Source organism: Lycorma delicatula, chromosome 10 (assembly GCF_047948215.1).
Source record: "Lycorma delicatula isolate Av1 chromosome 10, ASM4794821v1, whole genome shotgun sequence".
Lineage (NCBI taxonomy): Eukaryota > Metazoa > Arthropoda > Insecta > Hemiptera > Fulgoridae > Lycorma > Lycorma delicatula.
The window spans coordinates 101,978,319-102,005,489 of record NC_134464.1 but is presented as its reverse complement, the minus strand read 5'-3'; the positions used below and the strand labels follow the sequence as shown (position 1 = coordinate 102,005,489).

The window sequence follows — 27,171 nt, the reverse complement described above, 5'->3', positions numbered from 1 at the left end:
GACAATGATGCAGGAACTTTAAAGCAGGACGTGCAGATGTTCATGATGCAGACGGTCAGGGAAGGAAGCGAGTGTCAACCGATGATCTCGTTGAGGGAGTGGATGAGAGGCAATTCGAGAAAATCGACGGTTCACAATTTCTGTATTGAGCGATTCGTTTCCTGAAATTTCAAGGTAAGCTCTCTATACAATTGTGAGTGAGAGACTTCAGTACCGCAAACTGTGTGCGAGATGGGTTCCCAACATGCTGTCCGACCATCACAAAACAATGAGAATGGACGCCTCCCTAACATTTCTCCAGTGCTACCACAATGAAGGAAAAGATTTTTTGAACAAAATTGTCACAGGGGACGAGACATGGGTCCATTTCGAAACTGAAGAAACAAAAGAACAATCCAAACAGTGGATGCATTCTCATTCTTCCAGTAAACCAAAGAAGTTCAAGCAAACCTCCAACAGAAAGTGTATGGCTACTGTGTTCTGCGACCGGAATGGAGTTTTCTTGATGGAATTCATGGAAGTGGCACGACCATCACTGCAGCCTCATACTGCGTGACTCTTCAACGTCTGCAAAGGGCAATTCAGAATAAGCGATGAGAAATGTTGTCATCAGGCATTGTCTTTCTCCATGACTATGCTCAGCCGCAAACTGCAGCTGTAACAAAGAAGCTCCTGAAGCGTTTTCGTTGGGAAGTGGTTGATCACTCACCATACAGCTCGGACTTGGCTCCATCTGATTTTCACCTCTTTGCTCATATGAAACGCTGGCTAGGAGGACAACATTTTGGCACAGACATCGAGCTGCCTACCAGCATAGAAACATGGCTGAAAACACAGGCGGCTCCGTTCTATGACAAGGGTATTGGAAAAAGTTGGTACCATGCTACGACAAATGTCTAAATCGAAGTGGCTACTATGTAGAGAAATAGCGTAACTATGTACTTGTTACAAATAAAAAATTTTTTATTTTCACTGTGGTTTTAATTTCGTAACCAATCAGACCTTGAAAAAAAAATATCCCTCGTATATAAAATTTAACTTAAATTTCAAAATAGCCACAAATTTCTTTAAAAATTGTTTCCTTTGAATTAATTTTTATCTAAAAGGCAGTGGATAGCTTAACTTATTTGCTACTAGAGATTTATAACTTAGATTATAACATTCTAAACATAAAAACCATATTGCTGTTAGATTATTTTTTAAATGAGAAAAGAGACATATTAGATATTTTATTAAAATTCTTTGGTATGTATTTTTTAATACTTAATTTATTTTTATTCTGTGTTAAATTGTTTTCTGTGGTGGATTAGTTTAAGTTTAATTGTTTATTAAGTTTTAGCATTGTATTATTTTTTCTAAAATATATATAGAAGTATTTTTAGAAAATTTGTGTAGATGAAAGAAATTAAAATATTTTTCTAATACTTATGTTACTATTCGACAAGACGAAGCAGATATTCAGAGAGTTTATGAACTACTGTTGTGTACAGTTACGTTTCAGTGAAAGTAATTGCAACTTCTGCCATGACATTACTGTCTGTATGTATGGATGCAGATGCATATCCTGATAGCGTTACATAACATTATATTATTTATTAGGATATATTTATATTAATGGATTAATAGACATCATTTTAATTCCAATTTTTAGTTATAAAACATCAGTTTTTCTTCTGCTTAATTATATCTATTTTTGTATAAATAATGAAGTTTATGTTTTGGCCTGTTATTTTGTAATAAGAGGAATTGTTTTCTTAGTCAATATGCTTTAAAACTCAAGCATGATGAAAATATACTAAAAAAAAAAAAAACGTAAATAAAGTATAAATTTCTTACATCAATTTTTTTGGTTTGAGTAATGTTATTATGACAAACATTATTCATAGAATTATGGGTTAAAAGTTTAAAATAGGCGTGTAGTTATAAGTATTATAATAGTGTGTTATAGTAAGTATTATATAATTTGTGTAGACGTGTTATTTCTAATAAAAACAAATATTCTCTGTTCTGCACTGGAAACTGCAACAGTTGTTACTTAAAAGTAGTCGTGTTAAGATGTCAAGTGAACGCGGAAAATCTCTTCGCAGTCAGTGCTTGACAGCGAAGAAGTTAAATGCGGGGCGATGCGCTATCACCTTATGTTAAACATACTAAGTTCATAGACAAAGAAAAAAATGGATTATTGGTACCTCTTGGGAAAGTGACAGAACTTGCTTGTAGATTGCTGAATTTAAGCTGTTCTACAGTTATTGACATCAGGAAAATCGGATATGAAAAAGAGGTACTAGTGGGTCTCAAATTCAAATGCCAAAGAAAAAAAAGAAATATACTCATAATAAATATGAAACAGACGATTTTGACCGGTATGTTATTGGATGAGAATTTCTTAAATGTTTTGAATTATATTAGGAATTACGAATTACCTACTATATGAAAATTACACAATTTTTGTCGTGAGGAACTGAATTTTACTGCTAGTAGGGAAACACTAAGGAAAATTTTAAAATGTATGGGTTTTCAATTCAGGAAGTATAAAAACAATAGACTGATTTTGTGTGAATGAGATGATATAATTGTGAAACATGTATATTTCTTATCTGAGAATAGATGCAACTTCTGACCAGAAGAGACCAGTCATATACTTAGATGAAACTTGGGTGCACACTCATTATATGGTAAAAAAAGTACTGACAAAGTGATGACATACCAGATGTTTTTTAACAGTAGTGCTGATGATTGTTTAATTGTGGCACGTGTGGGTAAACATGGGATTCATAGATGGCACTTTTTTAATATACAGCATATATACTTTTTTGAAGTATATTGAAAAGCAAGTTATCTCAGTACTTCAACAAATTGTATTTTAGTACAGATTATGCACCTTACCATAATAAACAAAAAATAAACCTCTGTGATTCAATTCATTGAAAAAAGATATTCAAGAATGGCTCCAAAAACATAAAGTAACTATGATCCAGATCTAAAAAAAAAAAAACGTTTAGAAATTGCTAAACTACATTGCTCAGAACCACAATATGAGTTAGACAAAATACTAAATAACAAAGGAATTACTGTACTTCGACTGACACCTTACCACACTGATTTTAACGCAGTTGAATTTATTTGAAATCTAGTTAAAAAACTTTTGACGCCGCAATATGCCCCACAAATATTTATTAACAGAACTGAGAACCATTATATTAGTTGCAGTTTCGTTAATTATTATAAAAGACTGGAAAAAATTAGTGTTGAAAGTTCAGTAGATAATGAATTCTTACTGGAATACAGATGCATTAATGTAAGATGCCATTGAAAGCGTAATTATAAATACAGGGATGGACAATGATGAGACATTAGGTAATGGAGATTAATTCTGGTGGAGGTGAAAATAAGTCAATCTCAGAAATTGAGGGTTGCTGGCCTGTCACAGAAGATAGTTCTACAGAAACTGCAGACGAAACTGATTAAGGACTGTATTGTAGTAGTATTGATTGTGTAATTTAGTAAATTAATATAAAATATCATTTTATTTTTTATTCTGCAACTATATTCAACTTGTGATTCGATAAGCCTGCATGTCCAAATTATTACTACCAATTTTGAATATAATGCTGTAAACTATGATACCATTTTAGTGAAAACATTTACTTAATTAAATTATTGTAATTAATTGCAGCTTAAATTTTTGTCTTTTATTAATACAGTAATGTAAATTAACTTTTTTTATTGTGTTATTACTGTAATCAGAAAGAAATTACAGGTTCTAAAAAATACAGTAACCTGATTTAAACGAACAACATTTCTTGTTTAGATCAGATTGACAAGCATGTTACTTTGTTCAGTAGGAATGTTCTGTTATATCTCCATCTCTGTCTATAGCCAAACAAAACAACAGTGCTGCAGTCCTCTACGAATTTGAACGTCACGTTGTCGACTTGTAAACAATATAGCTTGTTTACAAGTTGTTGAATTGTAAACAGTATGATGTTTTAAAAAATTTCAAAAACTTTCTCTGCTTTTTATTTTTCAAATTTTATTCTTAAACTAAATATTACATAAGAACAGATGGAGTTATTTTAAAATCTGATGAATCATATTTTGCGGAGAGATGAGTCATAAAACCATAACTTTATTTCTTCTTAATTTATGGACTACCATAAATTTTTATTTTTAGCTTTTAAGTTATTATAGTTAAAAATTAAAAGTAAAATTTCTGAATAATTCTGTTCATCATCAATTATGAGAATTTAAAGCGGTTCAATTTTTTACTGGAAAATAATGTAAAACTTTTTAAGCACTGATAAAAATTGATCGTTTGTAAATTCAAATCTTATGTTTATTATGTTTTTCTATTGGATGAAGCCAATTCCAAAATTCTTCTATATGTTGATTATTTGTAAATTTTTTGTGTTTATTGAATTAATGTCATATTAATATATTTATCTAAAAATTTATATTTTACAGGAAATGCTAAATTTAAAAATGATGTCAGTATTGAGAATTTATATGTAAAAGGACTTGTAAATGATGTTGATTTTACTTCATTTGTTACAAATATTTATCTACATTCAGATGAGAAAGTAGAATTTTCTGAAGCACAATCATTTGATAAAAATGTAAGGATACTTAACATTATTTTGTTATTGATAAATTTCTTAGGGTACATCCTGAGCATGAAGCTATCTAACATCTATTTTAAATAGCAGAGGATTCTGATAAGAATATTAAGTAGAGCAGTAAGCATGTTGTGCTTTATCAATTAGACTGCAGCAGCAAGTTATAAAACAATTGAAATTGATTGGTTTCTGTTTACATGGATTTTAAGCAGTTTGTTATGCGTTCTGTTCTCAGAAATCGTTTTGGTAATACAATAAAGACCTGAAATGATCCTTTCATTCACTCTTGACTGAAATAACAACTTTCTACAGCCAGTCGGTAAACAAAGTAAGTTTATTTGCAATGGAGAAGAAATGGCTTCATACCTTTGAAAGACCACACTAACTTTAGCCTCTGTTATTTTTTTGTATCATAATTTAAATTTATGATTTAATAAATATCTAGATTATCTTTATGTTTTCTCTGCTGATGACTTATGTGGACAGAAGGATTCAAACAGTAACAGAGAGTTTTGCTCTGAACAGATGCTGCAGTTTGTGTAAAAATGTATCAATAGAAATACCTTCTATTGATATAAAAGATGTTCAGATTTAATAAGTCACTATTTTAAGTTACCCTAATGGACTAGAAATTTGCAATACAGTTAGTTGTTCTTGCTATTTATAAGGTTGGTCAGAAAATAACGGAACTTTATTTTTTTAATCTTTATTATTAGTTTTACAAATTATTGGTCCTTGTACCATTCAAATTACTCCCCTCACCTTTCACACACTTTTCCCAGCAGTGTTTCCACTTTGTGAAGCAGTCCTGGATAGCTTCATTTGAAATGGCCTTTAAGACTTATGACAAATTTGCTTTAATGTCATCAATAGTCTCAAAACGGCATTCTTTTATCAGTAATTTAAATTTTGGAAATAAGAAAAAATCGCAAGGCACCAATTCTGGCAAGTAGGTAGGCTGAGGGAGGACAGTCATCTGATTTTTAGCACAAAACTGATGAATTGACAAAGCTGAGTGTGCAGGTGCATTGTCATGGTGAAGGAACCATGAGTTGTATCGTTACAACTCTGGTCTCTTTTTGTGAATTTTTTCACATAACCATTATAAAACGCTTTGAGTACATATGGTTCACTGTTTCACGTTGAGGCAAGAATTCAAAATGCACAATTCCATTAAAATTGAAAAAACAGAGAGCATCACAGATTGGGTTGAGACTGACTGCTTTCTTGGGGGTGTGAAGATTTTTTGCTAATCCATTGTGATGATTGGATTGCAAAAACCATTTGTAACATTGTGTACGACCAAGAGCATCATCTCCATGAGCTTATTTCAAAAGTTGAAACGTTTCTGTGAAAGGTTTCCCAGTTTCACGCAAAATTTTACATTGTATCATTGCTACTGGAAATCGCACATTATAAAAATCACTACTAACACTTAAGCAAGTTGCACTCAAATAACAATAACATAAAAACTAAATGAGATATCAACAATCCAAGAACATGGTTATAGAGGAGGTTATGCGGAACACAGTGCTGTCAACTGCACATCACTAAATATCTCAGTTGGCACCTAATTAATAATGTTCAGTTATTTTCTGAACAGACCTTGTATTTTTTACTATAAAACATAAAATTTAAAAACTGTTTAATATAAATATATAGTATAAATATATCTTTAGTGTTTCCTGTCATGAACTGTCATGAAAAAAAATTTAGGCTAACTATAAAATTTACTAATACAACTAACTGATCCAGTCATGACTTATTAACCTTGCTGCTGCTTTGAATCTTGTGCATCCAATTTTCTGGCTGTTATACAACTAATTCATAAAAAACTGCATCTTTTAAAAATGACTTCTATATTTGACTACTTAGTAAATATAATACATGTGTACATATATTTTTAAAGGGTACAGTTAGAAGATTATCATCTATTATAACTTAAAAATTGTGCCATGCAAATATCCTGCTTTTTATTCTAATGCTCTTCTGAATTATTTAGTAAGCTATTCTAAATACTGTTTTTAAACAGCATGACTAACAAGAATTCTAGTATTATTAAAATAGCCAAATAATCTAATCTAACCCTTGTCAAATCCTTTTCGTTTACAAAAAGTAGCAATGCTGGTGGTATTAAAATGTTATTTATATGTATAATGAACAGACTGCCGCCTTGGTAGATTGTTCTCGGGGTGCCTAAACTGGGGTTGTTTTCCGACTTGTTGAAAGGTGGCTTTGGTGAGGGTGCTCTAAAATCAGGAAAGGATTCAAGTGAGGTCAGCAGTTTTCGACCCATCAGCCTCTTGCCAGTAATCGGAAAGTTGGTTGAAAGGCTGGTTGTGGAATGGCTCTGGGAAAGCATCGATATGAACTCATTTTTAAGTCAAGGCCAGTATGTTTTTATGAAATGGGTTGGCACTGAGGATTCTTAAATGCTCTTGCTGAGGTGAAAAGCGCTGACTGTAAATATGTTTTGGCAATTTTTATAGACATAGAGACAGCATTTCCTTCTTTGTGTTGGAGTTTTGTCCTCTATGAGTTGGAATGCCACAATGTTCCTGTAGCCCTGAGAGGGCTGGATGGACATTCAAAATTTAAAGATTTCAGTGCACAATATGAAGTTTATATAGTCATAACCCCCGTATTAAGTATAAAGGCTGTGTAATCAGCCGAGTTCAAGTTCATAAGTACATAGGTGTTTTGTTTGATGAGAAATTGCTGTGTAGCAGCCACATTAGGCAAGTAACAGCAGATGCTGTCTCTGTGATGCACAAGCTTGGAAGGATTACTCAAAAGGATTATGAACTGTTGAGCCGGCATTTGTACATGGTGTATTAAGGCGTCTTCGAAAGTATGACCCCTTATGCGGCGTCTGTTTGGGTGCATAGGTTGGAAAAAAATCGAGCACTTATTCAAAATCTAAGGAGTGCGCAGTGCAGAGCCTTAATTGTATGCACTGCTGTTTTTAAAACAACCTCCTATGAGGCTACCACTGTATTGGGAAAGTTTTTCCCAGTTGATTTAGTGGTGAAAGTTCAGGCGGCCATATGAAAATTGCAAAGAGGCAGGGAAGCCGAGGTATTTGGGATGGGGTTTTGAGCCGGGCCTGTAACAAAGCAGAACAGTGATATCAATGCACTAGTTCTAAATTTCAAACAGCTGCCCTTCTCCTGCCTGCGGAGGAGTCTTTACAGCCTCACAATGAAAGCATGGCAGCAAGAATGGCAAGCCATGACTAAGGGCTGTATAAATCTATCTTCTGGATAGATTTATACAGGATCTAGGGGGGATGTATGCCTCTCCTTCATTTTTAAGTTCAATGAGAGCCCGAATGCTCTCCAACATGTAAATTTAAACCAATATTTTTTTGGTTCCACCTGGCAACTGATGAGTTGTCCGTCTGCGGAGAGGTCCAGTCGAATGAACTGGACCTCTCTCGAATGAACTGCCCAGCTACTGGTTGGAGGGGGGGAGGCAGAACTCAGGCCATCCTGGAACTTAGAGGTGGACCTCAGGGAAAAGACTCCTACCACACTGCTGTAGGAAGCTAACTGAGAGATATGGCTGGATACCAGTCAGATTAAGACTCCAAGTGCTTTAATGGTGGACAGGTACTTGCTGGCATTCAGTGGCCTAGGCGTGGCAGCGAATTGCTGTCTTTGACAAGATAAATTAATTATTGATAGTCATATATGTTTTAGTAGTTGATGGGGTGCGTCTACCCATTTTAGTTATATGTGACAAGTGGGTGGTTGGACACACAAGCAAATGGTGTATGGTACCACTCATATTCCGCTCACGGTTTTAGGTTGGCTAGGAGGTAGTTTGGACACCGGTCGCTAAACTGTTTCGAGGCTCACTAGCCGTTTGTGGCACAGACATTCGATCTTATGCTTTAGGGTGACCGAATGGGGTGGTGATGGTAGAAATGCCAAGCAAACCAACATATGTATAATTAATGAAGATAAATTTATTGTACACTTAAATGTACAGTTTGACAAAATTTCAGCAGTTAACAGTATTATCTGGATGGAACTTCAAGCCACACTGTTAGATTAGCCATAAATATTTCTTGGCCATTTAGTCTTCCATTTTCATAGCTGGTAATTGGCAGTATCCTTGTTTATTCCAGACAAAAATTTCTTAGCTTGCCTTTATTTATATGGAAGTATTATGTTATCACATATATGCTTAACTTAATATCGGTGGACAGAAACAGTAGCAGCTCGGATGTCAGCACATGTACGTGCTGGTATAAGTGCCACTCCCCCCCTGCAGATGATCACGCAGTTCTCCCAGCATAACGGTGCTGCAGCCCCACCACTCTCAGGTTCCAATAAAAGAGTGTGCACAAGAGTGAATTTTTAATTCATTGTCAACCACCACCTGGAGAAGACCAAGAAGAAGTTCCGTGGCTGCCTTAACATGGGACCTCCCCGGTGGATGCCAACAACCCTGTTGGAGCAGCAGGGCTGGCCGGCCTGCCGAGGTAGCCGCTGGACGTAGATGCTTTCTTCTCACTCCAGCTCGCTGGGCTTCAATTGCCCTGGCTGGTTGACTCAGCAGCAGGAGCTGGCCCAGTGTGGGATCGCTACTGAAATTTACTAATACAACTGATCCAGCCAGGACTTATTAAACTTGCTACAGATTCGAATCTTACACATCCTATTTTCTGGCTGTTGTACAGCTAAAACCGAATTTTTAAAAATGACATATTATAAACATAACATTTCAAATTAAGTTATTTGTATTTCTCATGTTCAAGTTAGTAATATATTATGTAGATCCTTAAAAAAATTTATGCTTTAATGAAAATAAAAATAAAAACTGTATTTTGTTTCAGGTTACAGTATTAGGTAATATAATCATCAATAATAGTTTTAATAATTATGATATTAATAAATTTCTTGAAGAAGTTGTATTAATTAATGAATCGTCAACAATAAAGGAAGAAGTTACATTCAGTAAAAAGATTATGTTTCACGGTGGGTTACAAGTAGATCATGATATGAATGTGTCAAGAATTTATAATTGTGATATTAATGATTTAATAGAGAATGCTATTTATTTGGATAAACCTGATTATATTCACGGTTAGTATTATATTTATTATCTGTACATTTTATAACCTTTTGTGTTTTATATTTTTTATAAACTTTTGTCTCAAAGGAATTAATTGAAGATATAGTAGTAATAGTAGTCTTTTTGTTAATATCATTAACAAATCCAGATGGAAAAGAAATCAGGTGGTGTAACACACTTTCCGCAATACAGTTTGTCCAATTATAATTGGTGGATAGTGTTCAGTAGCTGTACATTCACATTTAGAATGTGTAACCTACACATGCACATACTTGAAATAAAGTCTCTCCTTTTTAAGAAGTAATAATAATATAAAAATACTGTTTGCTAAAGTAAAAAATAATTAGTATCTTACTTAATTAAAGAAGTTCTAGAACAGTGAAACACATACAGTATCACTTACCAGTTTGGTTGAAGTTCTGCTTTCATAAATCCTCTCGCTGAACATTTATTAACATGATTTATAAATTTATCATCCATTAAAATAAAAAATGAAGTGTACTGCAATTTAATACACCTGTATTAAACAATGTTTTAATCATTATTTTCACTTTCACTACTATACAACTATCATCATTTTCATCTGCATTTAAAATTTTCAATTTGACCTTTAACAGGTTGTTTCATTTGACGACACTGGACTTCAATTTTTCAATATGTTGACAGGACTTTCTCAACTCATCTACAGTAATTCTTTAAAATTTTGATTTACTGTCTGAAATATTTTGACATGGAACCCACTTTTTGACTTGTGTCCATATTAATTCCTTAGAATTCAAGTCAGGGTGATAGGTGGTAATCATAACCCAGCCAGCATGCCCTTTTTTGAGGTGTTTATCTAATTTTATTTCTTTTCCTTTTTTGTTTTCTTTAGCCAGTTTATCATAGAAATTTTGTTTAATGCAAATTTGGTATCTTATCTTCTTATGTGTTATGGTATGTTGCAGTGTCTACTATTGCTACTCTGTTTTTGGGCGAATTAGGGAAAGCCTTTTTTGAAGATAATTTCCGTCTCCATTCATATTTAGTTAGAAAAGAAGCCATTATCCTCTTCAGCATGGATAATTATTATTCTGTCACCTTTCAAGATTGAAATTGACACCCCTTTTTGTTTAGATGATTTTTGTTGGCACTGGGAATTTAAAATTTAGGTCTCATCAGTAAGTTCAAGGCATCTTTCTTCAACACAATATTGAGCAATTTCTTTTATATTGCATATCAGATATTTGAAGAATCGGTCTGATATTTTGAATTCTTTTCCACCTAGAATCAGTTTGTCCTAACAGAATAGTTAAACTACTTTTGTCAACAACAAATATTCAACGGGTTTAACTTGATAGAAAACTTTCACAAAGAATGTAAGCAACCTTCAGGTGAAAGAACATGAATTACTATGCAATGAAGGGAATTGTTATCAACTGTCTGTGTCAGTCACTTTCCTTGTAGTGTTTTTCTGTTAACGATATGATACTAGTGATTTCAAACTTGGCTCCTTCATTCTCTTAACTTTTCTTTTAGACATAATATTAGCACTTGCAGAATGTTCTTAAACTTTTTGGGTTTTATAATAAAACTATATTGACATTAGCATCAAGTATAATTTTTTTATATCTGTTGTTAACCAAACGATAAATAAATAAAAAAGGTCAGCTGTTGTAAAAAAGTTAATAAAAACAAGTATTAATAAAAGCACTTATAAACATAACAAAATCAATGCTTAGTGTGTGTCCACATGGTCAGGGCTGGATTTACTAATAGACAAATGTCTAGGACCTGTAATTCAGAGGGGCCCAGCCTCAATACAAGTCAAAGTAAAAATAATTAATTTATTTTTTTAAAATAATACATTTAAAAAAAAATATATTATTTATAAGTAAAACAAATAAATGTCATTATAATAATTGGCAAAGTAATAAAATCAGATTAGTACCACAGATGAATCTAAGGGGGTTATGGGCCTCCTTATATTATTTCTGTATGTAAATAAAAAATAAGTCTAAATAAAATTCCTTTAGTATTAAAAGACTGGAAATTATAATATGCTGATAAAACATAAATGCACAGTAGCGATGAATCATTTATTATTACTAATACAATGCAGTTTTTTTTAACTATTGTACTGTTGTACATAGGTGAGAGGATTGGAGTATGATGTATTTGTATGAAATCATCTACCAGTTTGAAATGGACAAGCTGTAATTTAATATTTTCCCACTTAGTGGTGCTAAAGAGTGAAGATGAATCCACTCCCTGTTACTATAGAGAGATTTAATATACATATCAAAAAGTACTTCTAATTTTTAATGAAAGACTGAACTAAATTTAAGATAGATTTCTTTAGCTCTCATCATGATGATTTATCTCACTTTTGCAACCATTGTCAATAAGTGGTACTGTTCCCCATATTGGTATTGTCAGTTAGTTATTTGATGAGATTTTTTTTTAGTAAGAAGATTATAGCTAAAATGTGTTAAAAGAATGTATTATTCCTTACTAAGTGAATTTATCATTAAAAAAAAACATGTTATTTACACTATTTCTAAACATTATTTGTTTAAGTATAAAAACAGGCTATTTTCTAGATTACTGTTAATTTTTAAAAAAGTATAAATTTTTAAAATTTGACTTTCAGTGATTTTATTTTATTTAAAAAAATAAAAACATGAAAAATTATAACTAATAGTAATAATAAATAATAAATGTAAAAATTAATGAGTAAAAAGTTGGAATTAACAAAAAACAATGGACTGAGTGGTAAAAATAAAAGATGTAAAAAAGCCCAATGCCACTAGTCTAACAAATTATAAGTATCCGTGGTCAATCAAACAACAAACTAGTTGCCTTTGAAACTAGTAGCACAACTCTTAAAGACATGAATAAACTAAAAAGAATAACAATTGTTTGTTAATTACGTAGAAGCAAAAGTAAAATAGTAGGAATACTGAAAATGTAATATTATATCATGTTCTTTCTGATTGCAAACATGAGAACTTAACATCAAAGGCCAGGCAAATTGTGTTTATTCATTTAATATATGATTTTTATATGTTTATATATCTATTATGTTATAACTGAATAGTTAAGTTATTTTTATAGCTTTTTAATTTATCGTTTTTTTTTTCTAGGATCCATGACATTTCAGAATGCCATTGTAAATGGTAACATTACTACATCACTTATTGATAATATTGATCTAAACCATGTATTTGCTCTTAATAAAGAACAAACAATATTAGAAACAATGACATTCAATAATATTACAGTGCTGAGTGACATTGATGTTGGAAATCGGGTTAATGGTGTATATTTAAATCAAAAATTTCATAATACATTATTGGTATGTAAAAATAATAACTTTGTTGTGTAGTTTATTGGAGGCAGGCATTCCATTCACAACCCACCGGGTTGGTCTAGTGGTTAACGCGTCTTCCCAAATCAGCTGATTTGGAAGTCTAGAGTCACAGCGTTCAAGTCCTAGTAAAGCCAGATATTTTTACATGGATTTGAATACTAGAGCGTGGATACCGGTGTTCTTTGGTGGTTGGGTTTCAATTAACCACACATCTCAGGAACGGTCGAACTGAGAATGTACAAGACTACACTTCATTTACACTCATACATATCATCCTCATTCATCCTCTGAAGAATTATCTAAACGGTAGTTACCGGAGGCTAAACAGGAAAAAGAAAGAAAAGGCATTCCATTCATAGGGTAGTGCTAAACTACATGTACTATTCAAAAAACGACATTCAGTGTTTCTCATTTAAGATATTGTGAGGCAGCTGCAGTTGATTTTCATGAATTACATATTCCGATATCTGTTTATCACCCTCCAAATAGAAATCTTCATATATTTGATATTCTGGAAAATACATTTACTATAATTGATTAATTCAATTATCTTTCTTTGAGAAAATTGTATGTGGAGGTATAAATATAGATAGATATCAGGAATGATTTACCACCTATTAATTATCTTCCTTAATGTTTTTTGAATGTATGTATATTTTTATGCCAGTTACAATCCATCATGCTTGAATTGCTTTATTGATAGTATTTTAAGTTTTCTTAATAGACGGGAGTTTAATATTGATATACCTTCTTCATCAGATCTTTTAATTTGTACGTTGAGATACCTCCAGCAGTCTTAAAATCCATTAACAGTATCTTGCCCAATGTCATCAAATATCCCTTTTAGACTTATGATTGGTTGTCAAATCAGTTTCTTCAATTCAACTCAGACAAAGAGAAAGGTTTAGATAATAATTACAGTATTGAACTTCCAATTTTGAAAAACAGTTTGGAGATACTTTATATCATGTACAAATCTGGAAGGTCTGAACAAGACAGAGAACATTATTTAACTTGTAAAAATATATTTAAAAAAAAACTATACTGTTAAAAAGAAAATTCAATTGCAACAGAAATTTTATAAATCATAAATTTTTCAAATAAATGTGTGTAAAAAATGGCTGTCTGTTAAGATTATTAAAGGTAAACAAACAGACATTCAGTAAATATCATTTAATATATATGATTTTTTTTGTTGACAGTGTTTCTTAATTGTGCAAAAATGTAAAAAGAAGTAGAAGGTCTGTTAAAAAATAACCTAATGTTTTCTCTGTCAGGTGTTTATAAAAATATTTTGAAATGTACAGTCGGTATCACTGTTGCATTGCATAGGAACTAATGAACAATCCCCCTCATTTGCATGTGTCACTGATGTTTATGTGTACAGTTCATGCAAAGTAGGTGTTTGGTCCTACTTACTAGATCGCGGATACCGGTGTTCTTTGGTGGTTGGGTTTCAATTAACCACACATCTCAGGAATGGTCGAACTGAGAATGTACAAGACTACACTTCATTTACACTCATACATATCATCCTCATTCATCCTCTGAAGTATTATCTGAACGGTAGTTACCGGAGGCTAAACAGGAAAAAGAAAGAAAGGTGTTTGGTCCTACCCACCTGGTTGGTCTAGTGGTGAACGCGTCTTCCCAAATCAGCTGATTTGGAAATCGAGAGTTTCAGCGTTCAAGTCGTAGTAAAGTCAGTTATTTTTACACGGATTTAAATACTAGATCGTGGATACTGGTGTTCTTTGGTGGTTGGGTTTCAATTAACCATACATCTTAGGAATAGTCGAACTGAGACTGTACAATACTACATTTCATTTACACTCATACATAACACCCTCATTCATCCTCTGAAGTAACACCTGAATGGTGATTCCCGGAGGCTAAACAGGAGAAAGTAAGTTAGGTGTTTGGTCCTAAACCCACTGGGTTGGTCTAGTACTAAACTTGTCATCACAAATCAGTTGATTTCGAAGTCGAGAGTTCTAAGGTTCAAATCCTAGTAAAGGCAGTTGCTTTTATATGGATTTGAATAATAGATCATGGATCCGGTGTTCTTTGGTGGTTGGATTTCATTTAATCAACATCTCAGGAATGGTCATCCTGAAACTGTACAAGACTATACTTCATTTACATTCAAACTTATCATCCTCACTTATCCTCTGAAGTAAACTTTATAGTGGTAGCAGAGGCTAAACAAAAAAAGAGAGACAGGTGTTTGGTGCTGGGGGATTTAGTGATGACTGACATGAACAAAGAATTACAGTGAAGTTTTGTGTCAGGATTGAAAAAATTTTACCAAAATACACAAAATGATTCAAGAGGTTTATAGGGAGGATTCTCTGAGCCGCTACATACTGCTTTGAGTGGTGTTACAGGGGTAGAGACTACCACAAATGATGCTTATCATTTGTGGAAGTCAACAGATGTCTCCATGAAAATATGTCCTTGATCATAGGTTATGTGGTTCTTTTATCATGAAAATCATCAGCCCATGCATTGCTGCATATTTGTAGTTCTACACAAAAAATTTACTCAGTTTTCTCCCTTCCTACCATGGTTAGCCAACGTAGTCAACTACCCCCTGCAGACCATTTGTTTATTTCTAAATTAATTCCATAAAAGAAAATTCACTGAACACCCTGAAAATTATTTTGAAAAGTGGATTCCAGTGTTGCTTCTAGAAATGGAGTGGATGCTAGGAAAAGTGTGTACAACAGAAACAAGATTATTTTGTAAAATTCTGTTAATATTCAACAAGTTTTTTTTTTAGAAAAAGTGCTGTTACTTTTTGAACAGACTTTATACATTGACCTATTTATCTTTACTTTGCTGGAAATTAAACTTATTTGGCTCCTTTTAACTAAAGAACAGTATCATGCAAAGATGTGTCTTTCATTACAAAACTGAAGTTCTAAAAGTTTGATTTTTTTTCAGAATTGGTAATTATTTACTAAAGCAAATTATTACTTTGGTATTATGTCCTTTGCATAGTCATCAATGATCTCTAAGAGAGAACTTTCAGATGAACTGAAACACATTTAATCTAGTAGAAATAAAAAAGAAGAAATTTCTATGTTATAAAGCGTATACAAAGAGTTAATCTTTGAGTAACGTAGAAGGGAAATAAAGAAATGTTTTAAAGGACCCTCGCTGAAATAAAATTAACAAATCAATCAGAGCATCCAAAAATATACGTAGGTATATACTGCACTGAAGAATTCAGGCAGAATTATAAATGACCTACAAAAGTCATCAAACAATATATATTTCGTAGTAATATTAATGTAGTTAATATTATAATAATAATAATAATTATATTGTAATATAATTACAATTTATATATTATATTATAATATTACATTAATATTAATGATTATTAATAAATATTATTCCAATAATGTTATAATATAATACAATTGACTAAATTTAGACAGGTTTATTACTACATAAAAAAAAATATATAAACACTTTGTCTCTTACTGTATATGTGAGGGGTGGGCGGGAAGTTCCTTTATGCTAGTTATGAAATTATTAGGATAGGTGCAGCTTACCTTCTATGGATATAAAACATCTTTATGAGTTCTACCTTGTTCAAAGCAAATCACAACTGTGTGCCCTGCACGTCCAGTTGTTCATCATCTGCAACAGTGTATCAGGAGTGATCATTTCAAATGCTGATTGAACAGCATCTTGGAGCTGTTCATTGTTGACATATCTGCGTTTTTGGAAAATCCCATAGTGGATTGTCAGATATGGTGAGGTCAGGACTTTCTGCTGGCCAAGGCAATGGTGCTGGTATTTCTGATCCACACCTGATCAAGAGATTCGGAAAAATTTCATTGAGGTGTATGCGGACATTCAAAGTAAAATGCGCTGGAGCATCTTCTTGCTCAAATGTAGTGATGTCAGTGATCCCTTTTTCCGTTAATTGTGGAAGCAACCACTCATCGATTATGGATTGATTAACTGTGCCATCAAAAAAATAAGGAGCAAGGAGATGTTCAGCTCTCATCCCAGTTCAGGTCATAACATGAGGCAGATGGTGTTCGATTTCTTCACTCCATTTCACTTCATTTCTTCATGGTGAGGATTGTCTTTCGCTCAGAAAAATATTTCAGTTATGAGAGCTTCGATAAATTGCACACTCATCTGAGAACATGACATTCTTATTGTCACTTGCTCTCAGAAAGCGTTCGAGCAATCTGACATGCATAAAATCATCAATCAAGGTCATTGTCACTCAACTCATTAACTGTGGCTGGACAAAAACATTTAACTTTCAAGTCAAACGACTTGAAAGTTAAATGTGGGCTAGCTTGGAATACTTAACTCTGCAGAACATTTGTGCATTGATTTCATTGGTGATCATTAAATTGATCCCTCCAAATAGCAGCACACATCTCAGCTCGAGTGCTCAGCCTTGTCCAGAGTTTCGCATCAAGAACACTTCCCATTTCAAAAACTTTCTTCTCCCACGTCAGTAATGTTTGCCATGATGGTGACGATTTCCCAAAACGCACAAAGAAGTCATTCACAGTGTTCTGCATTGTTTTACCAGTGTGTGGATGTTTGTAAACCTACACACAAGCTAACAAATGCTTTTTGACAGTGAACACACTCTTAACAGCCATCATTTCACACTTCTATGACTATGGTCATCCCACCATGAATGAACACACTGGACGATCCCCACTACAGCTTATCCTCCCTGTCTTTTCCAGCAGCAGTGAGCAGTATGAGCGGTGAGAATGGGCAGCAATAGAGCCTGATTAAGCTGAATTTATTACAGTGTAAAGGGACTTCCCATCCAAATAGTACACTGCATATTTTTTTTTATTTGTGCTTGTATGTCTGTGGACTTTCTGAATTGTAAGTATTAATTTTATTTTCTATTTACAGACTGAAGGTGATCAAGTTATTGATGGCAATTTTTTTGTTAATAGAAATGTTTCTATCAAAGGAGACCTTATTACAAATGATACTGTTAATGACATTCTGATACAGGATGTAGCTATATTAGGTGGAAACAACACATTTTCAGGTAAATTTCTTAAATTGTAATAGAACTGGATTGAACTGTACTATTTTAATATGTGCCTATTAATAATTATAATATACTAAGTTTTTTCAGTTATTCTCTTAAATTCTTGACCGAGTTGACTGAAAAATTCTGGTAAGATATAAATTTAGAATTCGCTTTCAATATACATGAAAATTTTTCACTCGGAAAAAATTTGGAGCTAATAACCAGACAACTTCTTCAGTAGAGTTATTTTGCTGCTATCCTTAGAATCATCTTTAGCTGGTTAGAAACCCTTTCAGCATGCAGTCAAGTAGCATATAGGTTACTTTTATGTGTGTGTAAAGTTATCCCATAATCTGAAAAAATAATTAATAACTATCAGTTTTTTAATGTAAAAGTGAGCATAATGTAAGATATAATTATTTATAATTTTAATAATACAGGTCCATTAGAGTTTGACTGTGTTTATTCAAACAGTGATTTGGAAATAGATTCAAATATTTTATCTGGAATTGATGTAAAAGACTGGGAAAACAGAGCTGTTCTTATCGATAACAATCAAATCATATCAGGTAGTTGGATTGTTGATGGGAATATTTCATTTTCATCAATAAATGGAGAAGGAGATTTTAATAAATTAAATGTATTTCAATTGGATAATGAATTTGAGAGGTGGAAGGCTGAACAAATGAAATTACAAACTACAATTATGGTGAGTGCTTTTAATTGTTTTTATACTACTACTACTCTTTAACCTATGAGCAACCTGGAAATGCAATTTGTACACTGGGACACTTATAGTGAATGAAAAAGGATTCTAACCGATTAAGCTTGTGTTAGAGTGATAAAATTGAGAAATTTTTTTTTGTCTTCAGTCAATTGACTGGTTTGATGCAGCTCACCAATATTCCTTATCTAGTGCTAGTCATTTCATTTCAGTATACCCCCTACATCCTACATCCCTAACAATTTTTTTTTTTATATATTCGAAACGTTGCCTGGCTGCACTATTGTTTCCTTCTATCTCTCCTTCCAATATTAAAGCGACTATTCCAGGATGCCTTAATATGTGTCCTATAAGTCTGTCTCTTCTTTTAACTATATTTTTCCAAATGCTTCTTTCTTCATCGATTTGCCGCAACACCTCTTCATTTGTCACTTTATCCAGATATCTGATTTTTAACATTCTCCTGTAGCACCATGTTTCAAAAGCTTCTAATCTTTTCTTCTCAGATACTCAGATTGTCCAACTTTCACTTCCATATACTTTTAAAAACTTTTAAACTTTTAAAAACTTTTCCTGACATTTAAATTAATTTTTGCTGTAAGCAAATTATATATCTGACTGAAGGCTCGTTTTGCCTGTGCTATTCGACATTTTATATCACTCCTGCTTCATCCATCTTTACTAATTTTTAAAATTCTTCTACCTCCATAATCTTTTCTCCTCCTATTTTCACATTCAGTGGTCCATCTTGGTTATTTCTACTACATTGCATTACTATTCGTTTTGTTCTTGTTTATTTTCATGGGGTAGTTCTTTCATAGGACTTCATCCATGCCGTTCATTGTTCATTCTAAATCATTTTTACTCTCATCTAGAATTACTATATCATCAGCAAATCGTAGCATCTTTATCTTTTCACCTTGTACTGTTACTCAGAATCTAAATTGTTCTTTAACATCATTAACTGCTAGTTCTATGTAACGATTAAAAAGTAACGGGGATAGGGAACATCCTTGTCAGACTCCCTTTCTTATTACGGCTTCTTTCTTATGTTCTTCAATTATTACTGTTGCTGTTTGGTTCCTGTAAATCGTTCTTCTATCTCTGTATTTGAACTCTAATTTTTCTTAAATGTTGAACATTTTATTCCAGTCTACATTATCAAATGCCTTTTCTAGGTCTATAAATGCCAAGTATATTGGTTTGTTTTTCTTTAATCCCTTCTACTATTAATTTGAGGCCTAAAACTGCTTCCCTTGTCCCTATACATTTTCTGAAACCAAATTGGTCTTCTCCTAACACTTCTTCCACTCTCCTCTCAATTCTTCTGTATAGAATTCTAGTTAAGATTTTTTTATGCATGGCTTGTTAAGCTAGTTGTTCTGTATTCTTCACATTTATCTGCTCCTGCTTTCTTTGGTATCGTGACTATAACACTCTTTTTGAAGTCTGACAAGAACTTCCCCGTTTTCATAAATATTACACACCAGTTTGCATAATCTATCAATCGCTTCCTCACCTGCACTGCGCAGTAATTCAACAGGTATTCCATCTATTCCAGGAGCCTTTCTGCCATTCAAATCTTTTAATGCTCTCTTAAATTCAGATCTCGGTATTGTTTCTCCCCTTTCATCCTCTTCAACTTCCTCTATAACACCATTTTCTAATTCATTTCCTCCATATAACTCTTCAATATATTCCATCCACCTGTCTACTTTGCCTTTTGTATTATAATTCGGAGTTCCATCTTTGTTTATTAGATTAAACAAAGATTATTAAATTTATTATGATTTAAATTATTAGATTTTAATTTATGCACCCCAAAATTTTCCTTAACTTTCCTGTATGCTCCATCTAAAATAGATGGAGCATACAGGAAATGTTCATTTCTCTTTCCACTTCTGAACACTTTTCTTTAATCCACTCTTCTTTCATTAGTTTGCACTTCCTGTTTATAGTATTTCTTAATTTTTGATAGTTCCTTTTACTTTATTCATCACTAGCATTCTTATATTTTCTACATTCATCCATCAGCTGCAATATATTGTCTGAACTCCAAGGTTTTCTACCAGTTCTCTTTGTTCCATCTAAGTTTGCTTCTGCTGATTTAAGAATTTCCTTTTTAACATTCTCCCATTCTTCTTCTACATTTTCTACGTTATTTTTTTTTTATTCAGACCTCTTGCGATGTCCTCCTCAAAAATCTTCTTTACCTCCTCTTCCTCAAGCTTCTCTTAATTCCACCGATTCATCTGACACCTTTTCTTCAGGTTTTTAAACCCCAATATACATTTCATTATTACTAAATTATGATCACTTATCAATGTTTGCTCCAGGGTAAGTTTTGCAGTCGACGAGTTGATTTCTAAATCTTTGCTTAACCATGATATAATCTATCTGATACCTTGCAGTATCTCCTGTCCTTTTCCATGTGTATATTTATTTATTATGATTTTTAAACTGGTTGTTGGCAATTACTAAATTATACTTTGTGCAAAACTTTATAAGTCGGTCTCCTCTTTCATTCCTTTTGCCCAGCCCGTATTCACCCACTATATTTCCTTCCTTGCCTTTTCCAATGCTTGCATTCCAATCTCCAACTATTATTAAATTTTCATCTCCTTTTATGTGTTTAATTGCTTCGTCAGTTTTTTCGTATACACACTCTACCTCATCATCATCATGGGCGTTTGTAGGCACATAGACGTTAACAATCGTTGTCGGTTTAGGCTTTGATTTTATCCTTATTACAATGATTCTATCGTTTTACATTTTGAAATATTCTACTCTTTTCCCTACCTTCTTGTTCATTATGAAATCTACTCCTGCCTGCCCATTATTTGAAGCTGAGTTAATTATTCTAAAATCACCTGACCAAAGTCATTTTCCTCTTCCCACCTAACCTTACTAATTCCTACTACATCTACATTTATCCTATCCATTTCCTTCTTTAAATTTTCTAATCTACCAACCTTTTTTTAGACTTCTAACATTCCATGCTTTGACTCTTAGAATGTTATTTTTCAATTTTCTGATGACTCCTTCCTTAGGAGTTCCCACCTGGAGATCCAAATGGGGTCTAGTTTTAAACAACTATTTTAATAGAACTTTTTTAATCAACTATTTAAGCGATTCTGGATAGTGCATTAGCACTATTAAACACTTCCAAGTGTCATATTATATCAGACAAATAATTCTATTTACATGTACTTAAAAAGTAATCTCACTTTTGGGAGATGAAGGTTCATCTCAATGGAGATCCTTGACCTCCACTATTATATTTTTTGTGTTTTTGACATTTTTTAGTTCTATGTGACTTTTTTGTGATAATATTTATCACATAATATGCTTGGTATTTTCTAACTTACTCTAGTGTATTGTATAATGTTTCTTAATATTTAAATTAATCTTCATGTTGATTGTCTTTTATACTATTCTTTTTAAAACTTTTTTTGTGTCATTCATATAATTATTTATATTTATGCTATTTTAAATTCATTATTATTATTATTATTATTATTATTATTATTATTATTATTATTATTATTATGTGATTTAGATGAATTATATTAATGAGTGTAAAGAAATTCATAATAGGACAGAAATTGCAAGAACACAACTATATGAATTGCAGAATTTTGCTATTTCACAGGAGTTACTTTTTAATAGCGCGATGTTGAAAGCATTCATGTAATAAAAGTAAGTATTTTCTCACTTTTTACTTTATTTAATGGTATTTATTAAATACCACTATTAATAGAACTATACTGGAACATAATTTTTACAATACATTCATTAATCTGTGGTTATTTGAGGTATTACTTGATAGATCCAATAAATAACTGATTGTGATACTCTTGTGTTATAAAAAAAAAAATATAGTTTTTTTTTAGTGAATTTGAAAGGTTGTTTTACGAGGACTCATTGGTTGTTTGGTTTCATTTCTTGTCAATGCTTGATGCTGGATAACCAACTACTGGACTTATAATTAGACTTACAGTCTGTTGTGAGGTATTATAGCTAAAGAAAGTCCATAATAATAAATTAATGAATAAATAAAACATTTAAATGCTATTAGATCGAGTGAAAAAACTTGATTTCTAAAATACCACTGGGTTCAAAGTTTTACCAACATGTTTTTAGAAATTCTTTTCTTTAAATTTAAATTTATTTGAAAGAAAGTTGCTTATTATGTATTTTGTGTTTTCTTTTCGAGTAATATTTTAATTCTTATTTAACTTAATATTAATTGCAGTAGAGAATTAAAATTCAAAATTGTTTGCAACCTAAGTACAAAATGTTGAATTTTTTCGTACGTTTTGCTTAAACTATTACAGTAATGTAAAAGTAAAACATTAAAATTAATTGTGATAAAGTAATGAATACATTTCTTAATTAAGGTTAATGCTAATGAAGGTTGAGCACAACGTAAACTTCAGCTTAAGGCCAGTGTTGATAATAGTTGCATTTTGTCATCTTCACAGGAATTCTCATTAGCACAAGTTTCATTTTCAAGTTTTATATAGTTGCAAGTTGCACCGTTATTTAAAAATTGAAATTTTGCTGTATCGTATCAATTTTTATTTGTTCCTTTAAATTTTCTCAATTACAACCTTCCTACCTGGGATCAGGAATTGAACAAAAATGATTTGACAATTTCTTTCATGAAAGATTGTGATTTTTTTGTAACTTAAGTATAGTTAACATTAAAAAGGATATACTTTCAGTTTTTCATAAGTCTCATAAAGAGAAACGTAACGCCTTTTTTTTATTATTATTAACTACATGTTATTAAACATTACTGTAAATATATAGTATACATGCCAGTACCAGAATTTTGATGATTTAAATCCTCCATGTTTTAATGTAATTTTAAATTTTATGAATGTTTATGCTGTTTTATAATACTAATAATAATGATGAATCATGTAGATGAAATAATTGTTTCAGGTTAATGCAAGTATATTGTCATGTGTTTGTAGTTCGACAAGGATATTGAGAGATAGCACACTAAAAATTCTTAATACAATTTATTTACTCTTAAAATAATTTATAATATACAAAATAAGTCACTTATAAATAGCAAAATAGAATTCAGATTTTACCATATACCTAATACAAAAATAACAATAATACAAAATTAACAAAATTTTTAATAAAAAAAAAAAAACAAAATTGCTAATACAAAATTAATAAGAGATATATGATTTTAACAGATATGTTAATTTATATCATATATGTTAATAATATTTTAACATCTGCAAATCTGTAATTTACTTAACATCATATTTTAGTAAGATATGATCTTAAAAATAAAATACATCTCAAAATCAAAATTCATTTTATGCAAGAATTATTTACTGTTAATGTTTACAAAACATAATTAAAAACATAGAAACTAGCACACACTTTTATAAATTAGTAATGAAATGAATAACAGCTTCTCATTATACTGCTTTTATAGCTTTGTAATATTTGGTAAGATATTTATTGAAGACATCGGTAATTCCTAAAAGGAAGCAAATAGGGAAGAAGTGATGATTATATTACGTAGATATTATAAAGTCATAATAATTCTGTAGTCAAAAAAAAGGCTATAGCTATATTTTGTGATAAGTTTCGGTGCAGTTTCAGATAGTTATCTCTTCATTAATTTCTTTGCAACTATGTATATGTTATATTGTGCTGTTTAATGGCTTTAAAATATCAGAATCATTATTCAAAGTATACTAATACAATATCCTTGGTAAGGCATATTATCTGAGAGTCTCTCAAAACTAATCGCTTTTCTTCAGAATTGAAGCAGTAAATATAGTTGCTACTGTATGAGACAACTGTGTCATACCTTACCTGTGTGGAAATTAATACCTCTTACATGGATGGTATCGAATCAATAATTAATATACATTTCTTATTTAGGTTTGATTGGTAAAACCTCAAACATTTTAAATAAATATTCTTCCACCTTAGAAACCATTTAGACAATAAAGAATGCCTACATATATCTTCTACATTCCACATTTCAGGCAAAGTGCCTGTTTTAGTAATTCCTCATATCATATGCAGTTTTACATCCAACTTTTCATGAGTTGTCCAGCCTTTTTACTTGGAGTCAGATTTTTTTTTTTCAAAGGTTTGCAGTCAAACTTTTTTTTAGGTATGCCTTATTAGGCATCCTCATTAAATGGTTATATTACCTTTTCCATTGCCATTCACTTTTATTGTTAATGTCTTAAATTTAAAGAGCCATCAAGTTGCTTATAATTTATTCTGTTCGTCCTAGAATAATCCTTAATGGGTTTAATAATTACATTTTCACTTGTTTTATAAGTTTATGATTGCTTTTCTTTAGCACCTAGGCATCAGTATCATTGTCTAATTTGAGAACAGTTAACTATACATATTAATCTTTATGTTTTTATTTAATTGGTTTTTAAAAGTAAGCTAGAATAGTCTCACACACATTTATTTTAAGTTATTTTACTGAAATTAATCTTTTAAAGATTCATATTATTTCACTGTACTGTTAAATTTTATTTAAATTCTATTAAATAGATCACCTAGTGCAGAATATTGAGATAAGACATATCTTGCCTTAATTTTTCATTGTAGTACTTTCAAGGGATACCGCATCCTCATTCATGATTGAAATAATTCTGTTATTGCATAAATAAGAAAAAAATTTTATACATTTTTATTATGCAATAACGGAATTATTTCAGTCATGACTGAGGGATGATAAATTATTCCATGTTCACCAGAAACTGACAGAACAAGAGCGATATGTATGCATGGATGTATTATCAGCCTGGAAGTTTTATAGTATTTCCAGCCTTTATTACCTTTTTCATATTCTTCAGCTAATTTGTTTATGTTAAACAACAAAACATATCTAACTTTTACAATAATTTCATTGTGGCGAAAAAATTGTCAAATTTATTTTCAACTTATTCTAAAAATTAAACTTATTTAACATTTTTAAATTTATTTTTAACATTACATTGTATAAAAAGAATATAAAAACTACTCTCCATGCTCCTTATACAAAAGTTAAACTTAATTTATACATATTATGGAGTTAAACTGCTCATTTATCTCTTCACTTTCTAGAAACCTTCTGAATTTTTTTTATGAAATAATCTCTTATATTATTAGTCTTCGTTAAGAAATAGATTATAAATTAATTATGATAATCTTTTGTTTTTCTTTCTTTAATATTATTTATTACAGGTTCAAGAAGAAGATTGTTTGGTTATTAGTATTAGTAAAACCTGCACATTATTAATGTATAAATGGAAAAAAGAAAATGGCTTATTTGAGTTACTGTTTGAACAAAATAGAATTAATGGAGTGAGAAAAATAAAAGCCATAAACCACCAAAATAAAACACTTTTAATTACAAAATCTGCATCTAATGTTAATTTATATAACTGTGGTAGTGATACTGATAATATTTTATGGAAATATTCAGAAGGTGATACACAGGTATTATTTTGTTTGTATATGTTATTAGTATTAACTAATACTAATTAGTTACTAATACTAATTTTCTCATTGTTAAACATGAGAAAATTTAGATTATCACATTTTATTCTTGTATTGTTAGGATATGAAGTTGGGAGTTAACTATTTATTTTGCCATCTTTGTTAACTAGAATGAAGAATGGATCTGATTTCAGGTAAACAATATTTTAGATAATATATGGAAGTTCTTTTCTAAACAGTTACTTGATCAGCTTCAATATTGTTTTCGTACTTTAATATACCATAGTAGATAAGCTTACAATTTTTAATTACTTTGAAAAGACCATCTAAGAAAAAAAAATAAAGGTTTTTAAAATTCATTGATGATATTATTCTGTTAGCTATAAAACTAAAAATGAGTTAGAAAGATACATATAAATAGCATAAATTCATTGATAGGAAAGGTATTTAATATGAAATTAAAGATAAGAATAAAATAAAAGCAGTGAAATGTGACCGAAAAATATATATGTTAGAATCAAATGTAGACTTAGAAAATGGAAAGACATATTTTTAAAAATACTTATTTGTAATCGTAGATTTATTTTAAAAGTTTCTAAGGCAAATTAGAGGTGATAGAAGTATCTTACAAAAATAAAAAGAAAGCTTGTGGGCTGTAAATTAAGCCATTCAGCAGTATTATAAATTTGATTCGTAGAAGGAAATTAAATATTAGAATATGTATAATAGAACTATGCTACTGACCTTCATGGCAGAAAATTATCCCTCAGCGTTTCAGCCAGAAGATCCTGGCATTGAATTTCAGTCAGGCTTGGAATTCTACGAAACTAAAAAATTTCCATACTGTATTTTAATGCACAAGCTTCAAGATTAT

The 27,171-nt window shown here is 31.3% G+C and overlaps 1 protein-coding gene across 1 annotated transcript in view; it reads left to right on the top strand.

Moving 5' to 3' along the window:
• LOC142331156 (uncharacterized) overlaps positions 1-26,180 on the top strand; it is a 40,889-nt gene extending 14,709 nt beyond the window's left edge. Inside the window, exons 6-12 of the mRNA XM_075376863.1 lie at positions 4,465-4,616; positions 9,460-9,709; positions 12,824-13,035; positions 17,962-18,103; positions 18,529-18,797; positions 22,372-22,511; positions 26,043-26,180. Of these exons, the coding sequence (XP_075232978.1) occupies positions 4,465-4,616; positions 9,460-9,709; positions 12,824-13,035; positions 17,962-18,103; positions 18,529-18,797; positions 22,372-22,506 (1,160 nt within the window). The 3' untranslated portion in view covers positions 22,507-22,511; positions 26,043-26,180. The remainder of the gene's footprint in view (positions 1-4,464; positions 4,617-9,459; positions 9,710-12,823; positions 13,036-17,961; positions 18,104-18,528; positions 18,798-22,371; positions 22,512-26,042) is intronic.
• Positions 26,181-27,171: the final 991 nt, after the last annotated feature.